This window comes from Eschrichtius robustus, chromosome 3 (genome assembly GCF_028021215.1).
Source record: "Eschrichtius robustus isolate mEscRob2 chromosome 3, mEscRob2.pri, whole genome shotgun sequence".
Taxonomy (NCBI): Eukaryota; Metazoa; Chordata; class Mammalia; order Artiodactyla; family Eschrichtiidae; genus Eschrichtius; species Eschrichtius robustus.
Genome location: NC_090826.1, coordinates 109,217,046 through 109,243,575, shown reverse-complemented (window position 1 = coordinate 109,243,575; position 26,530 = coordinate 109,217,046). Strand labels below are relative to the sequence as shown.

Here is a 26,530-nt window from a genome sequence, read left to right as displayed (position 1 = left end):
GAAAAAACGTAAAAAAGACAAACACATGGAGGCTAAACAATACGTTACTAAATAACCAAGAGATCACTGAAGAAATCAAAGAGGAAATCAAAAAATACCTGGAGACAAATGACAATGAAAACACGACGACCCAAAACCTATGGGATGCAGCGAAAGCAGTTCTAAGAGGGAAGTTTATAGCTATACAAGCCTACCTAAAGAAACAAGAAAAATCTCAAGTAAACAATCTAACCTTACACCTAAAGAAACTAGAGAAAGAAGAACAAACAAAACCCAAAGTTAGCAGAAGGAAAGAAATCATAAAGATCAGAGCAGAAATAAATGAAATAGAAACAAAGAAAACAATAGCAAAGATCAATAAAACTAAAAGTTGGTTCTTTGAGAAGATAAACAAACTTGATAAGCCATTAGCCAGACTCATCAAGAAAAAGAGGGAGAGGACTCAAATCAATAAAATCAGAAATGAAAAAGGAGAAGTTACAACAGACACCGCAGAAATACAAAGCATCCTAAGAGACTACTACAAGCAACTTTATGCCAATAAAATGGACAACCTGGAAGAAATGGACACATTTTTAGAAAGGTATAACCTTCCAAGACTGAACCAGGAAGAAACAGAAAATATGAACAGACCAATCACAAGTAATGAAATTGAAACTGTGATTAAAAATCTTCCAACAAACAAAAGTCCAGGACCAGATGGCTTCACAGGTGAATTCTATCAAATATTTAGAGAAGAGCTAACACCCATCCTTCTCAAACTCTTCCCAAAAATTGCAGAGGAAGGAACACTCCCAAACTCATTCTATGAGGCCACCATCACCCTGATACCAAAACCAGACAAAGACACTACAAAAAAAGAAAATTACAGACCAATATCACTGATGAATATAGATGCAAAAATCCTCAACAAAATACTAGCAAACAGAATCCAACAACACATTAAAAGGATCATACACCACGATCAAGTGGGATTTATCCCAGGGATGCAAGGATTCTTCAATATACGCAAATCAATCAATGTGATACACCATATTAACAAATTGAAGACGAAAAACCATATGATCATCTCAATAGATGCAGAAAAAGCTTTTGACAAAATTCAACACCCATTTCTGATAAAAACTCTCCAGAAAGTGGGCATAGAGGGAACCTACCTCAACATAATAAAGGCCATATATGACAAACCCACAGCAAACATCATTCTCAATGGTGAAAAACTGAAAGCATTTCCTCTAAGATCAGGAACGAGACAAGGATGTCCACTCTCACCACTATTATTCAACATAGTTCTGGAAGTCCTAGCCACGGCAATCAGAGAAGAAAAAGAAATAAAAGGAATACAAATTGGAAAAGAAGAAGTAAAACTGTCACTGTTTGCGGATGACATGATACTATACATAGAGAATCCTAAAACTGCCACCAGAAAACTGCTAGAGCTAATTAATGAATATGGTAACGTTGCAGGATACAAAATTAATTCACAGAAATCTCTTGCATTCCTATACACTAATGATAAAAAATCTGAAAGAGAAATTATGGAAACACTCCCATTTACCATTTCAACAAAAAGAATAAAATACCTAGGAATAAACCTACCTAGGGAGACAAAAGACCTGTATGCAGAAAACTATAAGACACTGATGAAAGAAATTAAAGATGATACCAACAGATGGAGAGATATACCATGTTCTTGGATTGGAAGAATCAACATTGTGAAAATGAGTATGCTACCCAAAGCAATCTACAGATTCAATGCAATCCCTATCAAATTACCAATGGCATTTTTTACGGAGCTAGAACAAATCATCTTAAAATTTGTATGGAGACACAAAAGACCCCGAATAGCCAAAGCAGTCTTGAGGCAAAAAAATGGAGCTGGAGGAATCAGACTCCCTGACTTCAGACTATACTACAAAGCTACAGTAATCAAGACAATATGGTACTGGCGCAAAAACAGAAACATAGATCAATGGAACAAGATAGAAAGCCCAGAGATTAACCCACGCACCTATGGTCAACTAATCTATGACAAAGGAGGCAAAGATATACAATGGAGAAAAGACAGTCTCTTCAATAAGTGGTGCTGGGAAAACTGGACAGCTACATATAAAAGAATGAAATTAGAACACTCCCTAACACCATACACAAAAATAAACTCAAAATGGATTAGAGACCTAAATATAAGACTGGACACTATAAAACTCTTAGAGGAAAACATAGGAAGAACACTCTTTGACATAAATCACAGCAAGGTCTTTTTTGATCCACCTCCTAGAGTAATGGAAATAAAAACAAAAATAAACAAATGGGACCTAATGAAACTTCAAAGCTTTTGCACAGCAAAGGAAACCATAAACAAGACGAAAAGACAACCCTCAGAATGGGAGAAAATATTTGCAAACGAATCAATGGACAAAGGATTAATCTCCAAAATATATAAACAGCTCATTCAGCTCAATATCAAAGAAACAAACACCCCAATCCAAAAATGGGCAGAAGACCTAAATAGACATTTCTCCAAAGAAGACATACAGACGGCCACGAAGCACATGAAAAGATGCTCAATATCACTAATTATTAGAGAAATGCAAATCAAAACTACAATGAGGTATCACCTCACTCCTGTTAGAATGGGCATCATCAGAAAATCTACAAACAACAAATGCTGGAGAGGGTGTGGAGAAAAGGGAACCCTCTTGCACTGTTGGTGGGAATGTAAATTGATACAGCCACTATGGAGAACAATATGGAGGTTCCTGAAAAAACTAAAAATAGAATTACCATATGACCCAGCAATCCGACTACTGGGCATATACCCAGAGAAAACCGTAATTCAAAAAGACACATGCACCCGAATGTTCATTGCAGCACTATTTACAATAGCCAGGTCATGGAAGCAACCTAAATGCCCATCGACAGATGAATGGATAAAGAAGATGTGGTACATATATACAATGGAATATTACTCAGCCATAAAAAGGAACGAAATTGAGTCATTTGTTGAGAAGTGGATGGATCTAGAGACTGTCATACAGAGTGAAGTAAGTCAGAAAGAGAAAAACAAATATTGTATATTAATGCATGTATGTGGAACCTAGAAAAATGGTACAGATGAGCTGGTTTGCAGGGCAGAATTTGAGACACAGATGTAGAGAATGGACATATGGACACCAAGGGGGGAAAACTGCGGTGGGGTGGGGATGGTGGTGTGCTGAACTGGGTGATTGGGATTGACATGTATACACTGATGTGTATAAAATTGATGCCTAATAAGAACCTGCAGTATAAACAAACAAACAAAACAACTAATACTAAACTTTCATTGGGGTATTTGTATGGAAATATGTTAATATAAATGTTTCAGACATTACATGAAATTTCTAAAAATCTTATATTTGTATTTGTATAGAAAAAAAATAGTAGTAATGGTAACTGTTTAATATTGGCAAGCTGAAAACACGTGCAATAGGGCAGGTTTCACAGTCGACTTCTTAATATTTATTCCTACTAAAATTAGAAAATCTAAATGCACAATGAGCTTGTCAGATATTGCAATGAGTGTTTGGTGGCTACTAGATAATTCTGAACAGTTGAATCTAGCAAGGATCTAGCGTCATGGGGAGCTTCTAATTGAAGACAGCTTTTAGTAGTGTTAGATCCTAAGTAGAAGAGCATATGGCAACCTAAAAAACTGAAGATTTCAATTTGGGAAAGAGTAGTTGTATTCAATTGCATGGATTGCATTCAGCTCTGAAAAGCATTTTTTCCATACAGTTGCAACATTTGGATGTGGTTGAAAGTATGTTGAATAATGTGTCATCCATTTTTTTCTCTTAATAAGAAAGAAAATTATCATGTTTTGGGAAATAATAAACTCCTGGCAGTAAAGACATTTGCATAAAAGTCTGGTTTTCTTACAAAATCCTGATACTTTGTTCTTTTTTAAAAAAAATTAATTTATTTATTTTTGGCTGCGTTGGGTCTTTGTTGCTGCGCACAGGCTTTCTCTAGTTGCAGAGAGGGGGCGGTACTCTTCGTTGCGGTGCATGGGCTTCTCATTGCGGTGGCTTCTCTTGTTGCGGAGCACAGGCTCTAGGCGCGTGGGCTTCAGTAGTTGTGGCTTGCGGGCTCTAGAGTGCAGGCTCAGTAGTTGTGGCACACGGGCTTAATTGCTCCACAGCATGTGGGATCTTCCCGCACTAGGGCTTGAACCCGTGTCCCCTGCATTGGCAGGGGGATTCTTAACCACTGCACCACCAGGGAAGTCCCGAAAAATCCTGATACTTTGTTCTTAACATTAAAAATCATGGCATTTAGAATTTCAAGTAATAATTCATGTTAATAAAAGTAATGAAAATGTTGCTCAGATAAGCCATTTGAACAAGCCTACTTGGAAAAATTAAAATAGTTTTTGTTAGCATTATCTGTATAGTAAAGAAGGGATTTTTACTCCAGCCCTTATTTAGAAACTTGTGAGAGCACCTTCCCCATTATTGGCCTCCATATTTTATTGTGGAAAAAGCAGTGTTCTAACATTTGCCTGTTTCTTCTCAATGATTATGCTTACTGGCTGCTATTACTATATACATAGTGATATATTTACAGTTTACACTACTTTGTTATATGTTGAATCAGAATCAGGAGAAATATTGTTTGACTACCAATGTTCTCTGAATAAAACACGAAGTGGGCTGACATTTCGCTTATTGTAGGAATAATATCCTTTGTACACCCAAAGCTACAACCCCATCAGTTTTGATCATAAGCTACCTTTTTCAGATTTTCTCATACCTCTCAAAATAACTTTTTAAGTGAAAATTTTTCTAAATGAAAATGTCTTCTTCTATAACCTGAATTTTTAATGATAAACCAAACAGGAAGTTTCTGGGCATTTTTCCTTGTGTACCACATATACACTGTGAAATGATTCATATTGTGTACATCAGTGTGTCCACTCGTAAGATAAACGTCTGTTTAGCAAGTACAGGGTGATACTGCCCTTTCATGTTGTATACCATGATTTTGTATGATATTGATACTTGATTAGGGATTTTTGCCAATAGCTTGTTATACTTTCTCCAAGCAAAATATTTATTATTAACTGTGTAGCTAGTTGCACCAAGTTATCTCTGAAACAAAGTGACCTTTACCATTTTTTTAAAAAATGAGGGATGTAACTTGATCATTTTTTATCCACAAGTTCATCTATTTCATTCTGGAAAACACTACTTTGCTTTTATTCCAGAAAAATACATTTCTTGGCAATGAGGTTATTGTATTTGGGTCAAAACTGACTTGAAGGCTTTGATGGCTTTCCAAGTCATTGACAAAATTTCCTGACAGTCGAGGTGTAGTGGGCAAGGGACAAATGGATGCTAGCCCAATAAAATCCAATTTGTACTTCCTATTTACTGTTTATTTGTTTATTTTTTGTTGCTTGGATCAACTTACCACATTTAAAGCCACATAATAATTCATATTCTATATCTGCACTGCAGTCTTGCTTAATAGCTAGCTACCTTTAATACGTAATTTGAATTGAAGTACTTGTTACCTTTATTCACCACTACTTCTAATGCTTCAATGTACTTCATTTGAGTGAATGATTTTTCTCTTTTTGGTGAACTGGAAATATAACACAACAAAATGGTAACAAAGAAAAATTTAATTTTAACAAATGTAAACAATAATATACAAATTATGTTAAAATACCTTGGCTGAGATAAACTATACTGATAACTAAATGAGAGAAATGGATCTATGTAATCTTTGTAGTACGTATACAACCTACAAGAATTCAAAGATGCTCAATAGCATAATGGGATTTCTGTTAAAATTAGAATAAATTTATGTTAGACAATTTGTGAAAGATGTGTGAAAAGGTAGTACACTGTAGTGCTAAAACAGGGGGATGGGTGGAATATATTCCCAGAGTCAGCCTTCTTCAGTTTGCCTCCCGCACCACTACTTACCAGCTGGGTGTCCCTTGCTTAACCTCTTTGCTTCTGTTTCCTTATCTGCAAAATGTAAATAATAGAATCTACCTCACAGTGTTGTTATGAGGATTAAATGAGTAAGTACTTATAAAGCAGTGTGGACAGTGTCTGGCTCGAAGTGCTCAATGCTTCCTATTATTAGAAAATAATTCTGTGCAATCATCTTACCACTTCTCTACTAAAAACCCGTCACTATGTCCCTATCGTTGATCAAAGGAAGTTATCCCACTCTTAATCAAAATACATTGCCTCCTGTTTAGGCTGTCGGTATCTCCCCTACCAGACATTAAGCGCCCAGATCCTCTTACACTACCAGTTCTATAGCAGGCATTCAAAACTTGCTGAACTTTTTCCCACCAGGGACAAAGGTCCTTAAAATAGGGAAGAACTAGAAAGGATTACAAATCACTAAGTGAAGTTTAAGCAGTAGGGCACCTAAAGAAAATTTACAAAACAAATCATCTGCAGAGTGGCCAACCAGGCGAATCCACCACCCTGCGAAGCTTTTTAGTAAAATTATTTTTCACTGACGTCACTCGATCGCTGACCTCTAAGGTAGAAGAGGCGGAATTAGAAAGACAGCTGGACTTCTTCCTCGCCCTCCCTCCTCCACTGGACAGGCTGGCGGCTCCGTGGCCAGCCCTGCTTCTGGTCGACTTGCGATTCCATTGGTCAGTTTTCCCGAGGAGGCTGGCCTTGGGGCTGACCCCGCCCCCTCTAGGGGCGGGTCTCTCCGTCGTAGGGGCTGGGGACGGTGGGGCGGGGGGGGAGGTTGCTGCAGCCGCCATCTTGGATTCCGCGGTAGCGTTGGCGGCAGTACGGCGCCGCGTCTGGGGAGTGGCTCTCCCCTCCCCCTCCCCCCGGTTCCTTGGCGGTGGCTCCTCCCACTGGGGGGGGGTGCGGCGGCGGTGGCATCTACAGCTATGGCGGCGACTACTGCTAACCCTGGTGAGGAGACGGAGGACTGGGGTGCCTCTCAAGGAGGAGGGGCTGAAGGGGTTGGCAACTGGGTAGACCCAGCGCTGAGGGGCTGTAGTTGCGCCTGAGGGCGCTGGGACGCGCGGGGGTGGCTACGGGGCGGTGGGGGAGGGGAGTGACCTGGGGGAGGGGAGTGACCTGGGGGAGGGGCCCGCCCCTGGGGAACAGGGGAGACCCGAGGTGGAGGGAGGGAGCAGGCGGGTGGGAGTTGGGGATTCCTTGCCCCGAGTTCTGTTCGAGCAGCTGTCCGTGCGGGGCTGGCCCACCTCCACTCTTGTGGCGGCGTTCTGGTGTGCGTTGTGGTCCTCTTTCAGCCTTCTGCCCACTGTGGACCTGCTTGATGCCGAATAACTGTGAGCAGTGTGGCTCGTTTTACTTTAAAAGTAGTTGGGACTCATAGGACCACGTTGCTGTTTAGCTGAGGTGTTACTTCCAAACGTTTAGATTTTAAATTTTAAAAATCTTTGAATTAATACTCAGTTTCTTAAAATAAAAAAGCTGTACCTCCTCCCTCCCTACCGAGGGCTATCCTTTGAAACTTGCGTTTATGTATTAAGAGGTGCCTCTAGTGTCATTAGCTGCTGAAGGCAGAGGTTTGTGTAATGTTTGAGTTACAGGATAGATCTTGCCAACAGCAAGCATCCAGGACCCAGATTTAAATCTTGTTAGGTGGGTCAAGGCAGTTCCCATTCTTTAAGAAAAGTTCAGTTCATGCTATTTCTCAATGAACATCTCTTCTAAAGTGGGAGCTTGAACGTTAAAAATCTAGTCAGTCATGTCTAAAAGATGGAATGGGGTGTAGTGCAGCAGGTCTAGACAGATCAGGTCTTCAAATTCCTAGTCCCAGTCCTCTTTCCAGTACATTACAGTTATTTCTCCCTAGGAAGTATTTCATTTTAGGGATCCTAGTTTACTTTGCTGACCTTGGCTATTTCCCAGAAATCCCTATCTTTGATAGCCTTAAAAAAGAAGTGAGAGGTGGGGGTGAATAACTTGAAAATATGGTAGTGGGAAGGATTCACTGCTCTTCCCTTGTTAAAACTTAAATTGGATTTTTTTCGTGTCTCTGAAAGGCAGTAGTATTTTACAATACTCAGCTTTTGCTATTACAATTGAGTCACTGAAATTTACTGTCTTTCCTACCATGTTTCTGGGAACAGACCTATTTAAAGAAGTTAATTTGTCACATGTCAATATCATATTGTTAAATCTTTTAAATTTTTTAAGAGGAAAAGGAGATAAAGTTAATGGCTAAAATTGCATTGCAGGAAGTGCTGAGTGATGGAATAAAATCGGAAAGATGCTATTATTATGGCAGACCTGACCTTGAAGTAAAATAACCTGTTAACTAGGGAGTAAATAAACAAGATTTTAAACTGATAACACATTGCAAAATACTTATATAACCCTAGTCAAGTTGCAAAGCATTTCTCTTATTAAGAGGTGGCCTGGGTAAACAAGTTTAGTGCATATGTCAGAAGCTTTTTTCCCAGCAGCGTGGGTGGGGTTGCTTTATTTTGTTTTGTTTTTTAAACAACAGTAACCAGAATGACAATCTCTTTACCACATTTTCATTAGCTGATCAATATCAACTTAAATCTGTAAGCAGAAAATAACATTCATTTGTGCAGAATCCTTGCTTATGATGAAACAGTTACTTTGTTTATTGCCCTTTGTCAGCCTGCTTCTGCAATTTTTAGGGTTCTTTTTTGATGTTGGATAATTCTCCCATCTCTTCCAAGTTATTGATCCCAAGTTCAACACATGATAATTAAAATAGAAAGTGCATTTTCCTCCTTCAATTCTCGTTTTGCCCCTTTGTATCAAAAGGAAGAGATGATAGCTGCATTGTGGAGTTTTGGTAGCCTGTTGCATTTTGGGAAATGAGGACCATAAATGTAGGGACACAGGGTGGAAATGAACTGTGCTCAGTGAAAAGAAAGTAAATGGTTTTCAGGTCAGAATTCTTTGTTGCATGGTCAAACCTTTTCTCCTTAGAGTCATTTTAGGGACTAGGGACATCAGACTGATTTCTTTGAGTTTTTTCTACTTTGTCATTTTGCTAGTTAAGTTTCCCTATGGTTCTTGTTTGTTCTGTCCTCACATACGGCTGCAAAGAATTTTGGTAATAATTATTTAACTCTTCTAAGCTTCATTTAAGTTAATCCTTAGTGTTAATAACAATACTTGATGATCATTTTGGTTGTATTTAGAGTTTGATTTAGAGACTGTTGGTGGCCCTTCAGGGTCTTGCAGGGGACCTGGTTCCTTTGCATTTTTCTCTATGTCTTAACATGGTGCTGGATCAAAAGAAGAGTAAGGTATGGTTTATACTCCACAATCTAAGAGTTATGTTTAAGTAATAGTTCTAATGTGGTGGTGGCTTTTTTCTGCGTAATTGATAATTCTTCATATTCTATTATTTTTCACTAATTCTACTTACAATTGGCAAGTAGAAGTGAGTGGGTAGGTGGTCCATGAAGTCTTAGGCTATATCTTTCTTGTCTATGGAATACTAAAAATTTTGAGAAACATTTAAAAAATTGCATGTGTGATTTGTAATGCATTGGCTAAGGCACTGTTTGGGAACAGATTAGTTATTTGATTTATAATTCAGTATTCAAACCAGAGATGTGAATGAATTTTTAGGAGAGCAGTTTTCTCCTCCCTTGATTCTGGTCTCTTTCCCAGGGACCTCTTTTTGTGGTATTAGGTACCATTTATTGTGGGTAGAGAACGGGTAGAAGGCAAAGGAAGGAACACTTGTTTGGGTTTGTAAGGCTGACACTTAGGAAAACTTTTTTTTTTTCACATAATTTTTACTTCCATAAATTATAGTTTTTAAAGCATCAATTAGCAGAATTCTTACCCATTACCTTTACTTAACCTTTTTCAGATACGGGAAAATAGGAATTTATGCAGTATAAAATTACGATGCCAAGATACTTTAAAAATTATATTGTATTGCAGAAACCTATTTCAAAAGTGTTTAAATATAGTTTACTAATTCAGCAATTGAAATACAATTAACATTTTTGAAAAAGAACCTTAATCCATATACTTTTTATGCTGTTCGAATTGTGGCACCAAACTGAATCTTTTCTGTTTTTTTAGAAATTAAGAAGTAGATACTTCTGCATTCTTGGAACTTTAGTTTTCTTGTTGTTTTGAAATAGTGGTCTCTCACTTTAGTTTTTTGCATTCCAGCCCTACTCCTCTACTCAAACAATCCAGTAACAGATGAGAATACGTTGTTTCATGGATGTTTTGTGAAAGTCTTTTGTGGTTGTCTGCTATGGATGACTTTCTTCCAAGGCAGTAACAATAGGGATTTCCACAGTACCAAGTGGTGGTTGATCTTCAAAAAACTAAATTGCAACACTCAAGGAAACTAAACATTTTTTTCCTTGATTTTACTTAGGTTATGACATTTGGAGCATATTTAGTTTCAAAACTAGTAAAATTTGAATCCTTAATTGTAGAAACTGTCTTTGGAACCATCTTTTTTTTTTTTTTCCCTTCAGGCTATTTACAATATTTATTTTAAATGTTAATTCCCTGGCGGTATAGTCCTGTATAGAGGTGCAAGGGTGACATTTCTGTCAGTGCTATCCAGTGTCTCTGTGGTTGTATAGCTGATCTTATTTAGATGTAACAGTAAAGGAATACATTTAAAGCTCTTGTGAAATGCAAGGCCTGAGCTCAGTGGAGTCTATCTGGGCCCATCATCCACACCCAGTGATAGGCCCTGCCTGTACAGCCATCTGTTTTTAAGAATGCTGCCTAATATGCTGTGATGATTTCAATAAGTAGACATCAACGAATGTTGGAGTTGGATTCAAGATAACTCCTATCATTTTACATGTAAGAAAACAAACCTAGAGAGAGGAACTGGCACATTTATTAAACATCTATTAAGTTCTTACTACATTCCAGGCTACACTTTCCTGTTTTGTTGGCTATTCTGTATGTTAGAAACCATCTCTTAGTTTCCAAATAAATTCTCTAAATTTGCATCTCTTTTCATCATTTCTTCGTTTTGTATTTGTCCCTTCACATTTTCTCTGTAGTTGAGTAGACAAACTAAGTTTATGACTTTAACAACTTAATTAGAATTTAAGTTCCATGAGAATAGGACCTTTACCTCCCTTGTTCACGACAGCACCCTACTGCTCTCAGGGGTGCCTAGTATGTAGGACTACAGTTCAGTAAATGTTTGTTGAATAAATGAATGTTGTAAAACCTGGCATTGGAGGTTCATATCTTTATGCACTGTTAATATGAAAATACCTTTGAAAGTATAACACTAATTAAGCCATTAACATCATGAATTAATTTATAATAGCTAACAATAATTATATGCCAGATATTGTTCTAAATATATTATCTCACTTAATATTCATATATTTATCTCATTTAATCTTTTTCTTTAAAAAAAATTATTTATTTTTTTAATTTTAGCTGTGTCTGGTCTTAGTTGTGGCGTGCAGACTCCAGAGCACACGGGCTCAGTAGTTGTGGCATGTGGACTCTCTAGTTGTGGTGTGGAGGCTCAGTAGTTGTGGCGTGCGGACTTAGTTGCCCTGCAGCATGTGGGATCTTAGTTGCCTGACCAGGGGTCGAACCTGGGTCCCCTGCATTGGAAGGTGGATTCTTAATCGTTGGACCACCAGGGAAGTCCCCTCATTTAATCTTTACAAGACTCCCATGAGGTATATATTAATATTCTTGTTTTCAGATGAGGAAACTAAGGCACAGAGTGAATAATTAGTTTGTCTGAAGTCACATAGCTAGTAGGGGGTAGAGACAGTTTTTTTTAGGGGGTGGGTAGAGACATTTTGATTGCTGGCAGTCCATCTACACAGTCACATTTTTTTTTATAGGAGTTTTTTTTTCTTTTTTTAAATTAAAATATAGTTGATGTACAATATTATATGTTTCAGGTGTACAACATAGTGATTCACAATTTTAAAGGTTATATTCCATTTATAGTTATTATTAAATATTGGCTGTATGCCCTTTGTTGTACTATAGATCCTTGTAGCTTATTTATTTTATATATAGTAGTTTGTAGCTCTTAATCCCCTACCCTTATCTTGTCCCTCCCCTCTTCCCTCTCCCTGCTAGTAACCACTAGTTTGTTTCTATATCTGTGAGTCTGTTTCTTGTTTCTTACATTCAGGAGTATGTTTTATTTTTTAGATTCCACATATAAGTGATATCATACACTGTTTGTCTTTCTCTGTTTGACTTATTTCACTTAACATAATACCCTCCAAGTCCATCCATGTTTTTGCAAATGGCAAAATTTCATTCTTTTTTATGGCTGAATAGTATTCCATTGTATATATGTACTACATCTTCTTTATCCATTTGTCTGTTGATGGACACTTAGGTTGCTTCCATATCTTGGCAATTGTAAATAATGCTGCTGTGAACATTGGAGTACAAGTATCTTTTCGAATTAGTTTTTTTTTTTTTTTTTGGATAAATTCCCCCGAGTGGGATTGCTGGGTCATATGGTAGTTTTATTTTTAGTCTTTTTTGGGAAACCTCCATACTGTTTTGCACAGTGGCTACGCCATTTTACATTTCCACTAACAGTGTCTGAGGATTCCCATTTTTCCACATCCTCACCAACATTTATTATTTGTGGTCTTTACACAGTCAGTATTCTTAATTACTAAGTTATAAGACTTTCTCCATTGTGACTTAAAGTCACTTCCTACAGAAATGTGGCACAATGGATACTTTTTGAGGAGGAGGAGGGTGGGGTATTGTCTTTTTTAGTAGATGAAGAAGGTGAAATACTTCATCGGACAGCCAGGATGGCACAGTTGCTTGGATGGAGAAGTGAGTGCAAGGTGCTGAAAAAGTTGCTGGAAGAGTGTTGCAGTTCCTAAAATCTTTTCTATAACTTCTTGTATTCTTTCTTCATAGTTGTTTTTCAGCTCTTTAAATAACTTTTACTGGAATCCTTAACTCTTACTGGAATCCTTCTCCTAGTTCTTCATATCCCATAATTGTCCCTTTTTGATGAACTTCTTGAATTTGGCTTCAGAGACACTGCATTGCTTGTTCTTTCTCACTGGCTCTTCCTTCTTTGTTCCTTAGGCCTGCTCATTTTCTTTTTCTTGTTCATTATGCTTCTCCTTTTCTAGTCTCACTCCTGGGACTGGAACTCTTAATTGATTAATTAATTAGTAAGCCAATCAACTTCCTTCATTTCTATTTGCCCACCTACCTGCCTCAATTAAACATTTATTTGGTAACTACTGTATCTCCTTCCCTTCATTTATCTTTTATATATTGAAGACTCTCTAAAATTTTTATTCCTGTCTTCTTACATAAGCTTCTTTTCCTGTATTTTCATCTATTTAAAAAAACCTCTATTTGAATAAGTGTAACATGTTATTTTTACATATATGGTCACCAGTATTTCCTTCAGATCTGCTGACCTTCCTAACTTTTCTGTATCTTTTGTGACTATTGCAGTTTTTCCAGTTCCCCAGGCTAAGCAATTAGATGTGTTTGGATTCTTTTATGTATTTATCTGATTGTTATCACATCTTGTTTTTTTTGCATTAAAAAAAAGCATTTTTAAACATATAAGGATATTAAAACATATAAAACATTTTAACAATATAAAATATATACCAAAAAAGATGTATTTATTAATTTTTTAAAATTGATTTTTATTGGATTATAGTTGATTTACAATGTTGTATTAGTTTCTGCTGTACAGCAAAGTGTATCAGTTATACATATATGTATATGTACTCTTTTTTAGATTCTTTTCCCATATAAGTCATTACAGAGTATTGAGTATAGTTCCCTGTGCTATTCAGTAGGTTCTTAATTAGTTATCTGTTTTATATATGGTAGTGTGTATATGTTAGTCCTAATCTCCCAAACTATTCTTCTCCCCCTTTCCCCCTTGGTAACCATAAGTTTGTTTTCTACATCTGTGACTCTTAAAATAGATTTATTTAAACATATATATGTTAAAAATTATTTTAATAAAAATTACCCATGCATATATTTAATGACTTAGTTTTACATGATTTGTTATAAAAACAGCAGTCCTCTACCCCCTTCTCTCAGCTCCTTCTCCCCAATGACATCCATTTTTATTTCTTTTAACCAAACTTTTAACTTTTGATTAAATAAAATGTCCCAGAAGTAAAAGGCAAGAGTTTTCAAATTGAAGGAGCCAGAACAATGAATGAAAAACTCACCCACTCAAGGCACATTATTATGAAATTTCACTATCAGATACAAAGAGTATCCTATAAGCTCCAGAGAGAAGAAAATTGCTCAGTTAAAAATAAGAAGGAATCAGATTAGTTTTGCTTCTCAGTAGTCACACTGGAAGATAGATGACAATGGAGCAATGCCTTCAAAATTCTGAAGGAAAGTTATCTCCAACTTAGAACTCCATACCTAGGCAAACTATCAGTTAGTGAAGTGGAAGAAAGATATTTTCACATACCCAAGGTTTCCCTTATACTCTTTCTCAGGAACTTACTAGGGGATGAGCTTTACCAATAGGCGAGAGTAAACCAAGAAAGAGGAAACATGGAATACAGGAAAGAAGCAGTACAACAGGATACGTCCATTTTGCATACATTGCTGTTAGTTTCCCTGTTTTCAGTATCGTAACCTCACTTTTAAATTTGTCTGGTGTTCCCCAGTCCAGAGGACCTCTGGTTTACACTCTCCAGAGAATAAATCAGTTTTTTGACTGGGTGGTGGAGGGGCATTTTCCCTGCTGGAAGGGACAGGGAGAGGATCTGGGAATCCATCTGCTGCTTAAACAGATATCAAATTAATCCTTTTTATTTTAGCTTTAGCTTTTGCCCTGCCTTCTACACCCCCCACCTCATTTTTGATTAGTCTAATTAGTTTCCCTGCTTCTATTCAAATTTTAAATCTGTCAAATTAATCTTTTAATTTACATTTTCTTCTTGTCACTCTGACTTAATATATTTTGTCTTTCAGTTGCTTATTGAATCAGATTTAAGATTTCATCTTGGCATTCAAGGCCTTCTTACAGTTGGCTAGCATTTGACATCTTATATTTTCTCCTGAATACAGACTCTATGCTCTTTATAGGCCTGTTTCCCTACAGCTCCTCACAGCTATGTTCATACCTCCCTTTATGATTTGCTCATGTTCTTTTGTCTATGTGGAATGCCTTTTTCCTCTTCTTTAGTTTTTCTGAAGTCCAGCTTGACCTACTTTTCTGAAACTTCCTGGCTGGCTGTCTGGCTGGCTGGTGGCTTTATTTCCTTTAGTTTTTCCTTCCTGTTGAGTACCTTCTCTGTGCTAGGGACTGTGTCAGACCTTAATTTAAACCATCTCAATTATCTTTTTTTTCTCTAAATTTCTCTAACCTTTAGATCCCATAAAAACCTATTATTGAAAGTATGGAATTTATTTTTTATGGGAAAATTTTTTTTTTTCTTAGGGAAGTTACATATATTAGCTATTTAAAATTTAACTAGAAAAAGTTAATAGTAATAACATATAAAGTAAACTCAGTCTTACTAATAATAGAGAAATCCACATCAAACCAACAATGATAATCATTTTATACCTGGAAAATTAGTAAAAATTTGAAGATTGCTAAGGTCCAGTGCTGTTGGAGGTATGGATAATTTGATACCATTGGTGAGGTTCTTAATTGATATGACCTTCTTGGAGGGTAATGGACAGTTTTAAATGTGCTCCTTTAGATCCAGCGAGTCATTTTTAGAAATTTTTTAGTTGTAGGTAATACTGGCATCTTTGCTTAAAGATATACAAGGATGTTCATTGAAACAAATGTCGTAAATGTGTACTTTTGTACTATGAGATACTGTGTAACTTAAAAAGAATGAGCTAACAGTGTTTATTGACATGATATACCTTCCAAGATACATTGTTAATTGAAAAAAATAAAAGTTTCAGAATAAATATAATATGGTCCCTCTCCTTTGTTATGTAAAAATTGCTAAAACCCTGTAATATATGGTGTATAGGAAAAGGTCTGGAAGGATTCATATCAAAATGTTAACAGCAGTTTCCCATGGGGGAATTTGGGGTATATGTGTGGAGGATTTTACTTTTGACTGTTTGCTTCTGTGTTGTTTGCGTATTTTTAGAGACGTCTACATCTGATTTTCTGTATATCCATATTTTAATATATTACTTTTGTAATGTAAAAATTAGTAATGGCAAAACCAGTTGAAAAATTGGTGGTCAATATATTTTTACAAAGCTACTATTTAAGGCGTACTTTACAATGTGTCAGGCACTATTCACATGCAGTATCTAATTTAATCTTCCCCAAAGGTAGGTACTGTTATTAGCTACATTTTACAGATAAACCCTGAGAGATTAAATAATTTGCCCAAGGTCATATGTAGTAAGTGGTAACCTAAGGATTGGAATCTAGATTTATCTCACTTTAGAGTTTGAGCTGTGTTCTCTCAGATTTTCAACGCATGCCACAAACATAGACACATGCACATAAATTTTCTTTTTAAAAAATTGGGATCATGCATTTTCTGATTGTAAAAGTAATATATGTTTAATGTAAAAGAGAAAATGAAATGGATATGTAGAAAATCGAATATAGGAGTCTCTAAATGCCATCCCATAGATGACCACTGTTAATAGTTTATTGTGTAACATTTGCTCGCTCCATTCTAGCCATGATGTCATCCACACCATTTCTAGAACTTAGGCATGCTCTCACCTCTGGGTCTTTGCACTCTGCCTGGAATGCATTTCTCCCAGATACCTGCATGGTTTGTTCCTTTACCTCCTTCTGACCTTTCCTTAAATGTTAACCTTTTCAGCGAGGTCTTCCCTCAATATTTAAAATTGCTTGAACCTTTATGTATTTCTTTTTTTTTTTTTTCAAATTTATTTATTTATTTATTTATGGCTGTGTTGGGTCTTCGTTTCTGTGTGAGGGCTTTCTCCAGTTGCGGCAAGCGGGGGCCACTCTTCATCGCGATGCGCGGGCCTGTCACTATCGCGGCCTCTCTTGTTGCGGAGCACAGGCTCCAGACGCGCAGGCTCAGTAATTGTGGCTCACGGGCCTAGTTGCTCCGCGGCATGTGGGATCTTCCCAGACCAGGGCTCGAACCCGTGTCCCCTGCATTGGCAGGCAGATTCTCAACCACTGCGCCACCAGGGAAGCCCGAACCTTTATGTATTTCTGAGTTGACTCCCCTAGTTTATTTTTCTCCACATTTATCACTATATAACATATTGTTAGGTCAAACCAAATGAAATGACTATCCATTTTTTACCTATAAAATGTCAGTTTCATATTATCAACCCATTTTATATTTTAATCATTTCTCAATTTATCTTTCTCTTCCACTAACATGTAAAAAAAAAAGTTAGGATTTTTGTTTCTTTTATTTATTGTTTTATCTCTAGGGCCTGCAACAATGCCTGGCATATAATAGGCATGCAGTAAATAGAAATGAATTCTTCTAGGCTTTTGTTATGCATATAAACTTTATAAAGGATTATATTATATATAATTTTCTGTAGCTTATTTTTCCATAATCATATATGGTGAATAACTTTCCATCTCAATGATATAGATCCACCTCAAAAATTTTTTTTATATATTGAAATTTTTTTATTGTGGCAAAATACACATAAAATTTGCCTTTTTATGCAGCTCAATAACAAAAAAACAAACAACCCAATCCAAAAATGGGCAGAAGACCTAAATAGACATTTCTCCAAAGAAGATATACAGATTGCCAACACACACATGAAAGAATGCTCAACATCATTAATCATTAGAGAAATGCAAATCAAAACTACAATGAGATATCATCTCACACCGGTCAGAATGGCCATCATCAAAAAATCTAGAAACAATAAATGCTGGAGAGGGTGTGGAGAAAAGGGAACACTCTTGCACTGTTGGTGGGAATGTAAATTGACAGCCACTATGGAGAACAGTATGGAGGTTCCTTAAAAAACTAAAAATAGAACTACCATACGACCCAGCAATCCCACTACTGGGCATATACCCTGAGAAAACCATAATTCAAAAAGAGTCATGTACCAAAATGTTCATTGCAGCTCTATTTACAATAGCCAGGACATGGAAGCAACCTAAGTGTCCATCATCGGATGAATGGATAAAGAAGATGTGGCACATATATACAATGGAATATTAGCCATAAAAAGAAATGAAATGGAGGTATTTGTAGTGAGGTGGATGGAGTTAGAGTCTGTCATACAGAGTGAAGTAAGTCAGAAAGAGGAAAACAAATACAGTATGCTAACACATATATATGGATCTAAGGGAAAAAAAAAAAAAGGTCATGAAGAACCTAGTGGCAAGACGGGAATAAAGACACAGACCTACTAGAGAATGGACTTGAGGATATGGGGAGGGGGAGGGGTAAGATGTGACAGGGTGAGAGAGTGGCATGGACATATATACACTACAAAATGTAAAATAGATAGCTAGTGGGAAGCAGTCGCATAGCACAGGGAGATCAGCTCGGTGCTTTGTGACCACCTAGAGGGGTGGGATAGGGAGGGTGGGAGGGAGGGAGATACAAGAGGGAAGAGATATGGGAACATAATGTATAACTGATTCACTTTGTTATAAAGCAGAAACTAACACACCATTGTAAAGCAATTATACTCCAATAAAGATGTTAAAAAAAAATTATTTAAAAAAAAAATTTGCGGGCTTCCCTGGTGGCGCAGTGGTTGACAATCTGCCTGCCGATGCAGGGGACGCGGGTTCGAGCCCTGGTCTGGGAGGATCCCGCGTGCCGCGGAGCGACTGGGCCCGTGAGCCACGGCTGCTGAGCCTGCGCGTCTGGAGCCTGTGCTCCGCAGCGGGAGGGGCCGCGACGGTGAGAGGCCCGTGCACCGCGGTGAGGAGTGGCCCCCGCTTGCCGCAACTGGAGGGGGCCCTCGCGCGGAGACGAGGACCCAACACAGCCAAAAAATAAATTAAAAAAAAAAAATTTGCCTTTTTAACTTTTAAAAAGTTTATTTATATTAACAATTTAAAAACAATTTTTATTTTATTTATTTTTGGCTGTGTTGGGTCTTTGTTGCTGCACACGGGCTTTCTCTAGTTGCAGTGAGCGGGGGCCACTCTTTGTTGTGGTGCGCGGGCCTCCCATCGCGGTGACCTCTCCTGTTGTGGAGCCCGGGCTCTAGGCACACGAGCTCGGTAGTTGTGGCTCACGGGCTCTCGAGCACAGGCTCAGTAGTTGTGGCGCATGGGCTTAGTTGCTCTGCGGCATGTGGGATCCTCCCGGACCAAGGACCAGGGAACCCATGTCCCCCGCATTGTCAGGCAGACTCCTAGCCACTGCACCACCAGGGAAGCCCCTAAAATTTATTTTTAATTGAAGTATAGCTGAATTACAGTGTTGTGTTAATTACTGATGTACAGCAAAATGACTCAGTTATACCTATATATGTACATCTTTTTCATATTCTTTTTAACTATTTTTAAGTGTACAGGTCAGTGGCATTAGTATAGTCACATTGTTGTGCAGCCGTCACCACCATCCACCTCCAGAACTTTTTCATCTTGGAAAATTAAAACTCTGTACCTATTAAACAATTACTTCTTGTTCCCCAGTCCCTCCAGCCCATCCCGCCATTCTATACTCTATGAATCTGACGATTCTAGGTACCTTATATAAGTGGAATCCTGTAGTAGTCATCTTTTTGTGACTGGATTATTTCACTTAGCATAATATTTTCAAGGTTCATCCATGTTGTAGCATGTTGCAGAATTTCCTTCTTTTTAAAGGCTGAATAGTATTCCATTGGATGTATATGCTACATATTTAAAAATCCATTCATCTTGATCAACACTGTGTTGCTTCTTCCTCTTGGCTATTGTGACTAATGCTGCTTTGAACATGGGTGTTGTACAAGTGTCTCTTCAAGACCCTGCTTTCAAATTTCAGTTCTTTTTAGTATATGCCCAGAAGTGGAATTGCTGGATTATATATTCATTCTAGTTTTAATTTTTTGAGGAATTTCCATACTATTCTCAATAGTGGCTGCAGCTTTTATATTCCTACCAAAAGTGTACAAGAGTTTCAATTCCCTCACATCCTTGTTAACACATATTATTATTATTATTTTTTTTTCATGGTGGCCATCCTAATGGGTGCGAGGTGATATCTCAGTGTAGTTTTGATTTGCATTTCTCTAATGATTAGTGATGTTAGGCATCTTTTCATGTGCTTATTGGCCATTTGTATATTTTCTTTGGAGAAACATATGTTCAAGTCCTTTGTCCATTTTTTAATTAGGTTGTCTTTTTTTGTTGTTGTTGAGACATAGGAGTTCTTTATGTGTTCTGGATTTTAATCTCATAACATATATGGTTCACAACTGTTTTCTCCCATTCTGTGGGTTGCCTTTTTACTTTGTTGATACAGTGTTCTTTGATGCACAAAATTTCTAATTTCAGTGAAGTCCAATTTATCTATTTTTTACTTCTGTTGCTTGTGCTTCTGATATATCCAAGAAATTGCCACATCCAGTGTCATGAAGCTTTTTCCCTATGTTTTCTTCTATGAGTTGCATAGTTTTCGCTCTTACATTTAGGTCTTTGATCCACTTTGAGTTAATTTTTGTATATGAGGTAATGTAAGGAAGGATACAACTTCATTTTTTTTAACATGTGGGTATCCAGTTTTCCCAGCACCATTTGTTGAAAAGATTATCCTTTCCCCATTGAACGGTTGTGACACCCTTGTTGAAAATCGTTTGACCGTATATGTGAGGGTTTATTTCTGGGCTCTGTATTCTATTCTGTTGGTCTATGTGTCTGTCTTTATGCCAGTGTCACACTATTTTGATTACTGTAGCTTTGTGATGCATCAACATTTTAACGGTGAGTATTTGAGTACTCTCTTTGTCCAGTATTAAAGGCAGTTATAATGCTGGGGCATGGAACAAAAGACATGCATAAAAGAGGTTTTGTATTTTGAGTTTAGATGCAGTTTATTATAAATATAATTTGGAGGTAGGTTTTAGGAATAATAAGTAAAATATTAAAAAACACATCCAGGACTTCCCTGGTGGCACAGTGGTTGGGAGTCTGCCTGCCGGTGCAGGGGACATGGGTTCGATCCCTGGCCCCGGAGGATCCCACATGCTGCGGAGCAGCTGGGCCCGTGTGCCATGACTGCTGAGCCTGCGCTCTAGAGCCCAAGAGCCACAACTACTGAGCCCCTGCACCTAGAGCCGGTGCTCCGCAGCGGGAGAGGCCACAGCAATGAGAGGCCCGTGCACCACAGGGAAGAGTGGTCCCTGCTCCCCACAACTGGAGAGGGCCCGCGTGTAGCAGCAAAGACACAGCGCAGCCAAAAATAAAAATGAGTGAATAAATAAATAGGCTTATGAAAAAAAGAAAACACATCCAAAGTGGTTCATATTTTATACAAGGTAGGAATATGATGAATTATTGTTAACAACATTTCTTTTTGAACATTTCATTATCTATTCAACTTTTAATGCTTCATTTATCATTTCTGTTTTCCTCATTCATGTTTTCAATGACTTAGTTTTATATTATTTCTCCTATTTCAGGAAAGGAAGTCACATTTAGAGGTAGCTTTTTAAAAAATTATTTATTTATTTATTTGGCTGTGCTGGGTCTTAGTTGCAGCACGTGGGATCTTCATTGCCACGTGCAGGATCTTTTTTGCAGCATGCGGGATCTTTAGGTGGGGTATGCGGGATCTAGTTCCCTGACCAGGGATCGAACCTGGGCCCCCTGCATTAGGAGTGCGGAGTCTTCACCACTGGACCATGAGGGAAGTCCCAAGAAGTAGCTTTTCTATAAATTTGGGAGACTGTGTTGACTGACTAAAATATTTACTATTTTCCTGTAATTTCTGTCAAGTTATGATTTTAATAGAAGGTGCTTAAATTCGGTGCACTAAGAATACTCCTTAACTGTGCTACACTTAACATCACACTAAGTTCCTCTTCCATTTAAAAGGAGCTAATCTTAGTAAGTTAAATCTAGAGTATGTTAAAAGAATCATACATCATTATTATATTAGGTCCTTAGGCCTGTAGTGACAAATTACCACAAACTAGAGGGCTTAAAACAACAGAAATTTATTCTCTTGCAGCTCTGGAGACTCAACGTCCGAAATGAAGATATTGGCTGGTTAGGTTCCCTCTTTTTTAGCTTGTAGACACATCACTCCAGTCTCTGTATCCAAATGTCTGTCTCATTGCTTTTATAAAAACAGCAGTCATTGGATTTAGAGCCCATCCTAAGATCTCCGTCTTCACTAATTATATCTTCAGAGACCCTATTTCCAAGTAAGGTCACATTCTGAGTCTCTGTGGACATGCATTTTTACACTCTTCAGCCCACTACAATTTATTGAGCAAGATTTATTCCAGGAACTCAAGGATCGGTCACCCTGAGAAAACCTATATACTTTGTGTCATTAACAAACTAAAGGGGGAAAAATGATTGTATCAATAAATGCTTTATAAAAACAGTTGTTTCTGATTTTAAAAAATCCATTCCTGATTTTTTTAAAAAAAGACTATTAAATCAGAATATGGGAATTCCTGGGCGGTCCAGTGGTTAAGACTTGGTGCTTTGCTGTCACTGCTGTGGGCCTGGGTTCAATCCCTGGTCAGGGAACTAAGATCCCACAAGCTGCATGGCGTGGCCAAAAAAAAAAAGTGAATAAATAAAGAGATTCTTAACCTTTTGTATCACGTGGACCCCTATGACTGGTGACATCTGTTGAACCCTTCTTCAGCCTCATTGGGTCATTGTGGGAATAAATGAGAGGCACACAAGTTGCCCAGCACAGTGCCTGGCACACAGAGAGGGCTTAGAAAAAAATAAGTTATTATTATCACTGATTATCCATGCACTCACTGTAAAGGCAAGGAGTAACACTTTTGCTTCGAGGCTTCAAAAGTTCTTATCACACTTTTTGTGTTGCATCCATGACTAAATAAAAACCTCCTCTGGTCTGGGCCAAGTTGGAGACCCTGGTGAGGGGCAGAAAGACTTGCACATGGGAGGAAACTCTGGTGAGCTGGCGGGGCAGGTCCCTAGGCCCCCAGATCACCCTGGCATGCAGCTTGCTCTCCCTGTTGAACCCATAGAATGTTGTTCAGAGTGTAAATAACACTACATAGTATTATGAAAAATCATTTCTATTAAAAATATAGTTATCAAAATATAAAAAATTACAAATTTGTAATACAAAAATTAATGTTTCTTCTTTATTAACACAATAAATAAGATGTAGTGACAAGTCTAATAATTGCCATATTCTCAAAGTAGTATTGAATGTAGCAGTAATTCTAGATATCCAGAATAACCATCATGTGATATCTGATTTTATTGATGACAAAATCACAGATACTGCTAAAACTACTGTGTTTTACTGTACTTTCATGATTGAAGGAAATGCTAAATTTCAGTTAGAGATTAATGAAAGTAAAGAAAGAAAATTGTTCTTCATCCAAGTTTACCAGTGGATTTTATCCCGTGACCCACAGATTAAGAACCCTTGCAATAATGCAGTAAGAGAAGGAAACTAAATACTAGTGTAAATATTGAGTAAAGAAAGGTAAAATAATCATTCCTTGCAGATAATGTGATTGTATATTAAGAAAGTCCAATAGGGACTTCCCTGGTGGCACAGTGGTTAAGAATCCACCTGCCAGTGCAGGGGACATGGGTTCGAGCCCTGGTCTGGGAAGATCCCACATGCCGCGGAGCAACTAAGCCTGTGTCCCACAACTACTGAGCCTGCGCTCTAGAGCCTGCGAGCCACAACTACTGAGCCCATGTGCCACAACTACTGAAGCCCGCACGCCTAGAGCCCATGCTCCACAACAAGAGAAGCCACTGCAATGAGAAGCCCACACACCGCAATGAAGAGTAGCCCCCGCTGGACACAACTAGAGAAAGCCTGTGTGCAATGAAGACCCAATGCAGCCAAAAATAAATAAATAAATAAAGTCCAATAAACTAAATGCTTTTAGATAAGGTAATTTAGTAAAGTTATTTGAGTACAATATAAACACACTGAAGTCAATAGCTTTCTCTTATTCTAGCAATAACCAGTTAGAAGTTGAAATGGAAAAGATTTCATTCACAATAGTATTAAGAGCTATAAAATACCTAAAAATAATATAACAAGAAAGATGTAAGACATGTGAAGAAAACTGTAAAATTTTATTAAAGGACATTAGGAAATGTCTGAATAATATTCCTGGATGATGAAATGCAATATCATGCTACTGGTCCCTCAAAATTATTATATAAATTTAATGTAATTGAATTAACCTCAAGCGTTTTTTTGTTGTTAGAACTTTATATAGATTTTAAAGTTCAAAAGGAGGATGAAGTATATGACATTAAAAGGTTTTTAAAACTTTTAAATTAAACTTTCTTTTGAGATGATTTTATATTCATATTCAATTATGAGAAATAATACAGAGATCCCCTACCCTTAGCCCAGTTTCCCCCAGTGGTTGTACCTTGCAAAACTATAGTGTAATATCATGACCAGGATATTGACATTGGTACAGTCAAGATACAGAATACTTCTATCATTGCAAGGGTCCCTTGTGGTGCCCTTTTAAAGCAACACCCACGTTCCTCATACTTCCACCCTCTCCTTAATCCCCAGAAGCTACTAACCTGTTCTCTATTTCTATAATTTTGTTACTTCAAGAATGTTCTACAAATGGAATTGTACAGTGTGTAGCCTTTTGCAGTTGGCTTTTTTCATTCACCGTGATACTCTGGAGATTCATCCAGGTTGTGTGTATCAGTAGTTCACTTCTTTTTGTTGCTGAGTAGGGGTATATATATCAGTTTAACCATTTACTTGTTGAAGGACATCTGGATTTTTTCTCCAGTTTTTGGCTATTACAAATAAAAGCACTCTAAATATTTGTGTACAGGTTTTTGTATGAATGTAAGTCTTCATTTTTCTGGGATATATACCCACAAGTGCAGTGCTGGATTGTATGTTAATTGCATGTTTAGTTTTTAAAGAAACTCCCATACTGTTTCCCGAAGTGGCTGCACTATATTATATTCTCACCAGCAGTGTATAAGTGATCTTTTTCTGTATCCTTCCCAGCATTTGGTATTTATTATTATTATTTTTTAGCCATTATGATAGGTATGTAGTGCATCTTATTGTGGCTTTAATTTGCATTTCCCTCTTGGCTAATGATGTTGAACATCTTTTCATATGCTTATTTACCATTTGTGTATCTTCTTTGGTAAAATGTCTGTTCAAGACTGTTTGCTTTTTTACTGTTGAGCTTTGAGAGTTCTTTTTATATTCTAGATACAAGTCCTTTGTCCTTTGTTGCAATGTTTTTCCCACTTTGTAACTTGTCTTTTGATCCTCTCACAGTCTTTCACAGAGCAAAAGTTTTTAATTTCGGTGATGTCCAATTTACCAGTTTTTCCTTTCATGGATCTTGCTTATGGTACCAAGTCTGAGAACTCTTTGACTAGCCCCTAGATCCTGAAGATTTTCTCCTATTTTTTTAAAAATTTATTTTACTTGATTTATTTTTGGCTGTGTTGGGTCTTCATTGCTGCGCGCGGGCTTTCTCTAGTTCCAGCGAGCAGGGGCTACTCTTCGTTGCTGTGCACGGGCTTCTTATGCGGTGGCTTCTCTTGTTACGGAGCACAGGCTCTAGGTGCACAGGCTTCAGTAGTTGTGGCACATGGGCTCAGTAGTTGTGGCTCACGGGCTCTAGAGCGCAGGCTCAGTAGTTGTGGCACACGGGCTTAATTGCTCCGCAGCATGTGGGATCTTCCCAGAGCAGGGATCGAACCCGTGTCCCCTGCACTGGCAGGCGGATTCTTAACCACCGCACCACCAGGGAAGTCCATCTCCTGTGGTTTTTTTCTAAAAGTTACATAGTTACACTTTACATATAAGTCCATGATCCATTTTGATTAATTTTTGTATAAGGGGTCAAGGTTCATTTTTTTGCCTATGGATGTCTAGTTGCTCTAGCACCATTGAAAAGGCTATCTTTCCTCCATTGAATTGCTTTTGCACTTTTGTCAAAATCATTTGGGCATATTTGTGTGGGTCTGTTTCTGGATTCCATTGATCTAAGTGTCTGTCCCTTTGCCAGGGCCACACAGTCTTAATTGCTGTAGCTATATTAGAAGTCTTTCAGGTAGACTCTTTTCTCCCACTTTTTCTTTGTTTTAGCTATTATAGTTTCCTTACCTTCCTGTATAAATTTTAGAATGGTCATGTTTAATTTTTTAAAAAATTTTTTAGTTAAAAAAATTTTTTTAATACAATTAGTTTTTATTTATTTTTATTTTTGGCTCCGTTGGGTCTTTGCTGCTGTGCGCGGGCTTTCTCTAGTTGCGGCGAACAGGGGCTACTCTTCATTGCAGTGCACGGGCTTCTCATTGTGGTGGCTTCTCTTGTTGTGGAGCATGGGCTCTAGGCATGCGGGCTTCAGTAGTTGAGGCACGTGGGCTCAGTAGTTGTGGC

At 37.7% G+C, this 26,530-nt stretch overlaps 1 protein-coding gene and 1 non-coding gene across 5 annotated transcripts in view; one reads left to right on the top strand and one right to left on the bottom strand.

Moving 5' to 3' along the window:
* The first annotated feature begins 6,786 nt into the window (after positions 1–6,786).
* ARNT (aryl hydrocarbon receptor nuclear translocator) overlaps positions 6,787–26,530 on the top strand; it is a 63,981-nt gene continuing 44,237 nt past the window's right edge. For 3 of the 4 annotated variants that reach the window (XM_068540731.1, XM_068540730.1, XM_068540729.1), the window contains exon 1: positions 6,787–6,947. In XM_068540731.1, the coding sequence (XP_068396832.1) occupies positions 6,923–6,947 (25 nt within the window). In that variant the 5' untranslated portion in view covers positions 6,787–6,922. The remainder of the gene's footprint in view (positions 6,948–26,530) is intronic. The other variant, XM_068540728.1, reaches the window with a different exon arrangement.
* Positions 21,739–21,811, bottom strand: TRNAR-CCU (transfer RNA arginine (anticodon CCU)). Its single transcript has one exon. It is a non-coding gene; the product is annotated as a tRNA-Arg (tRNA).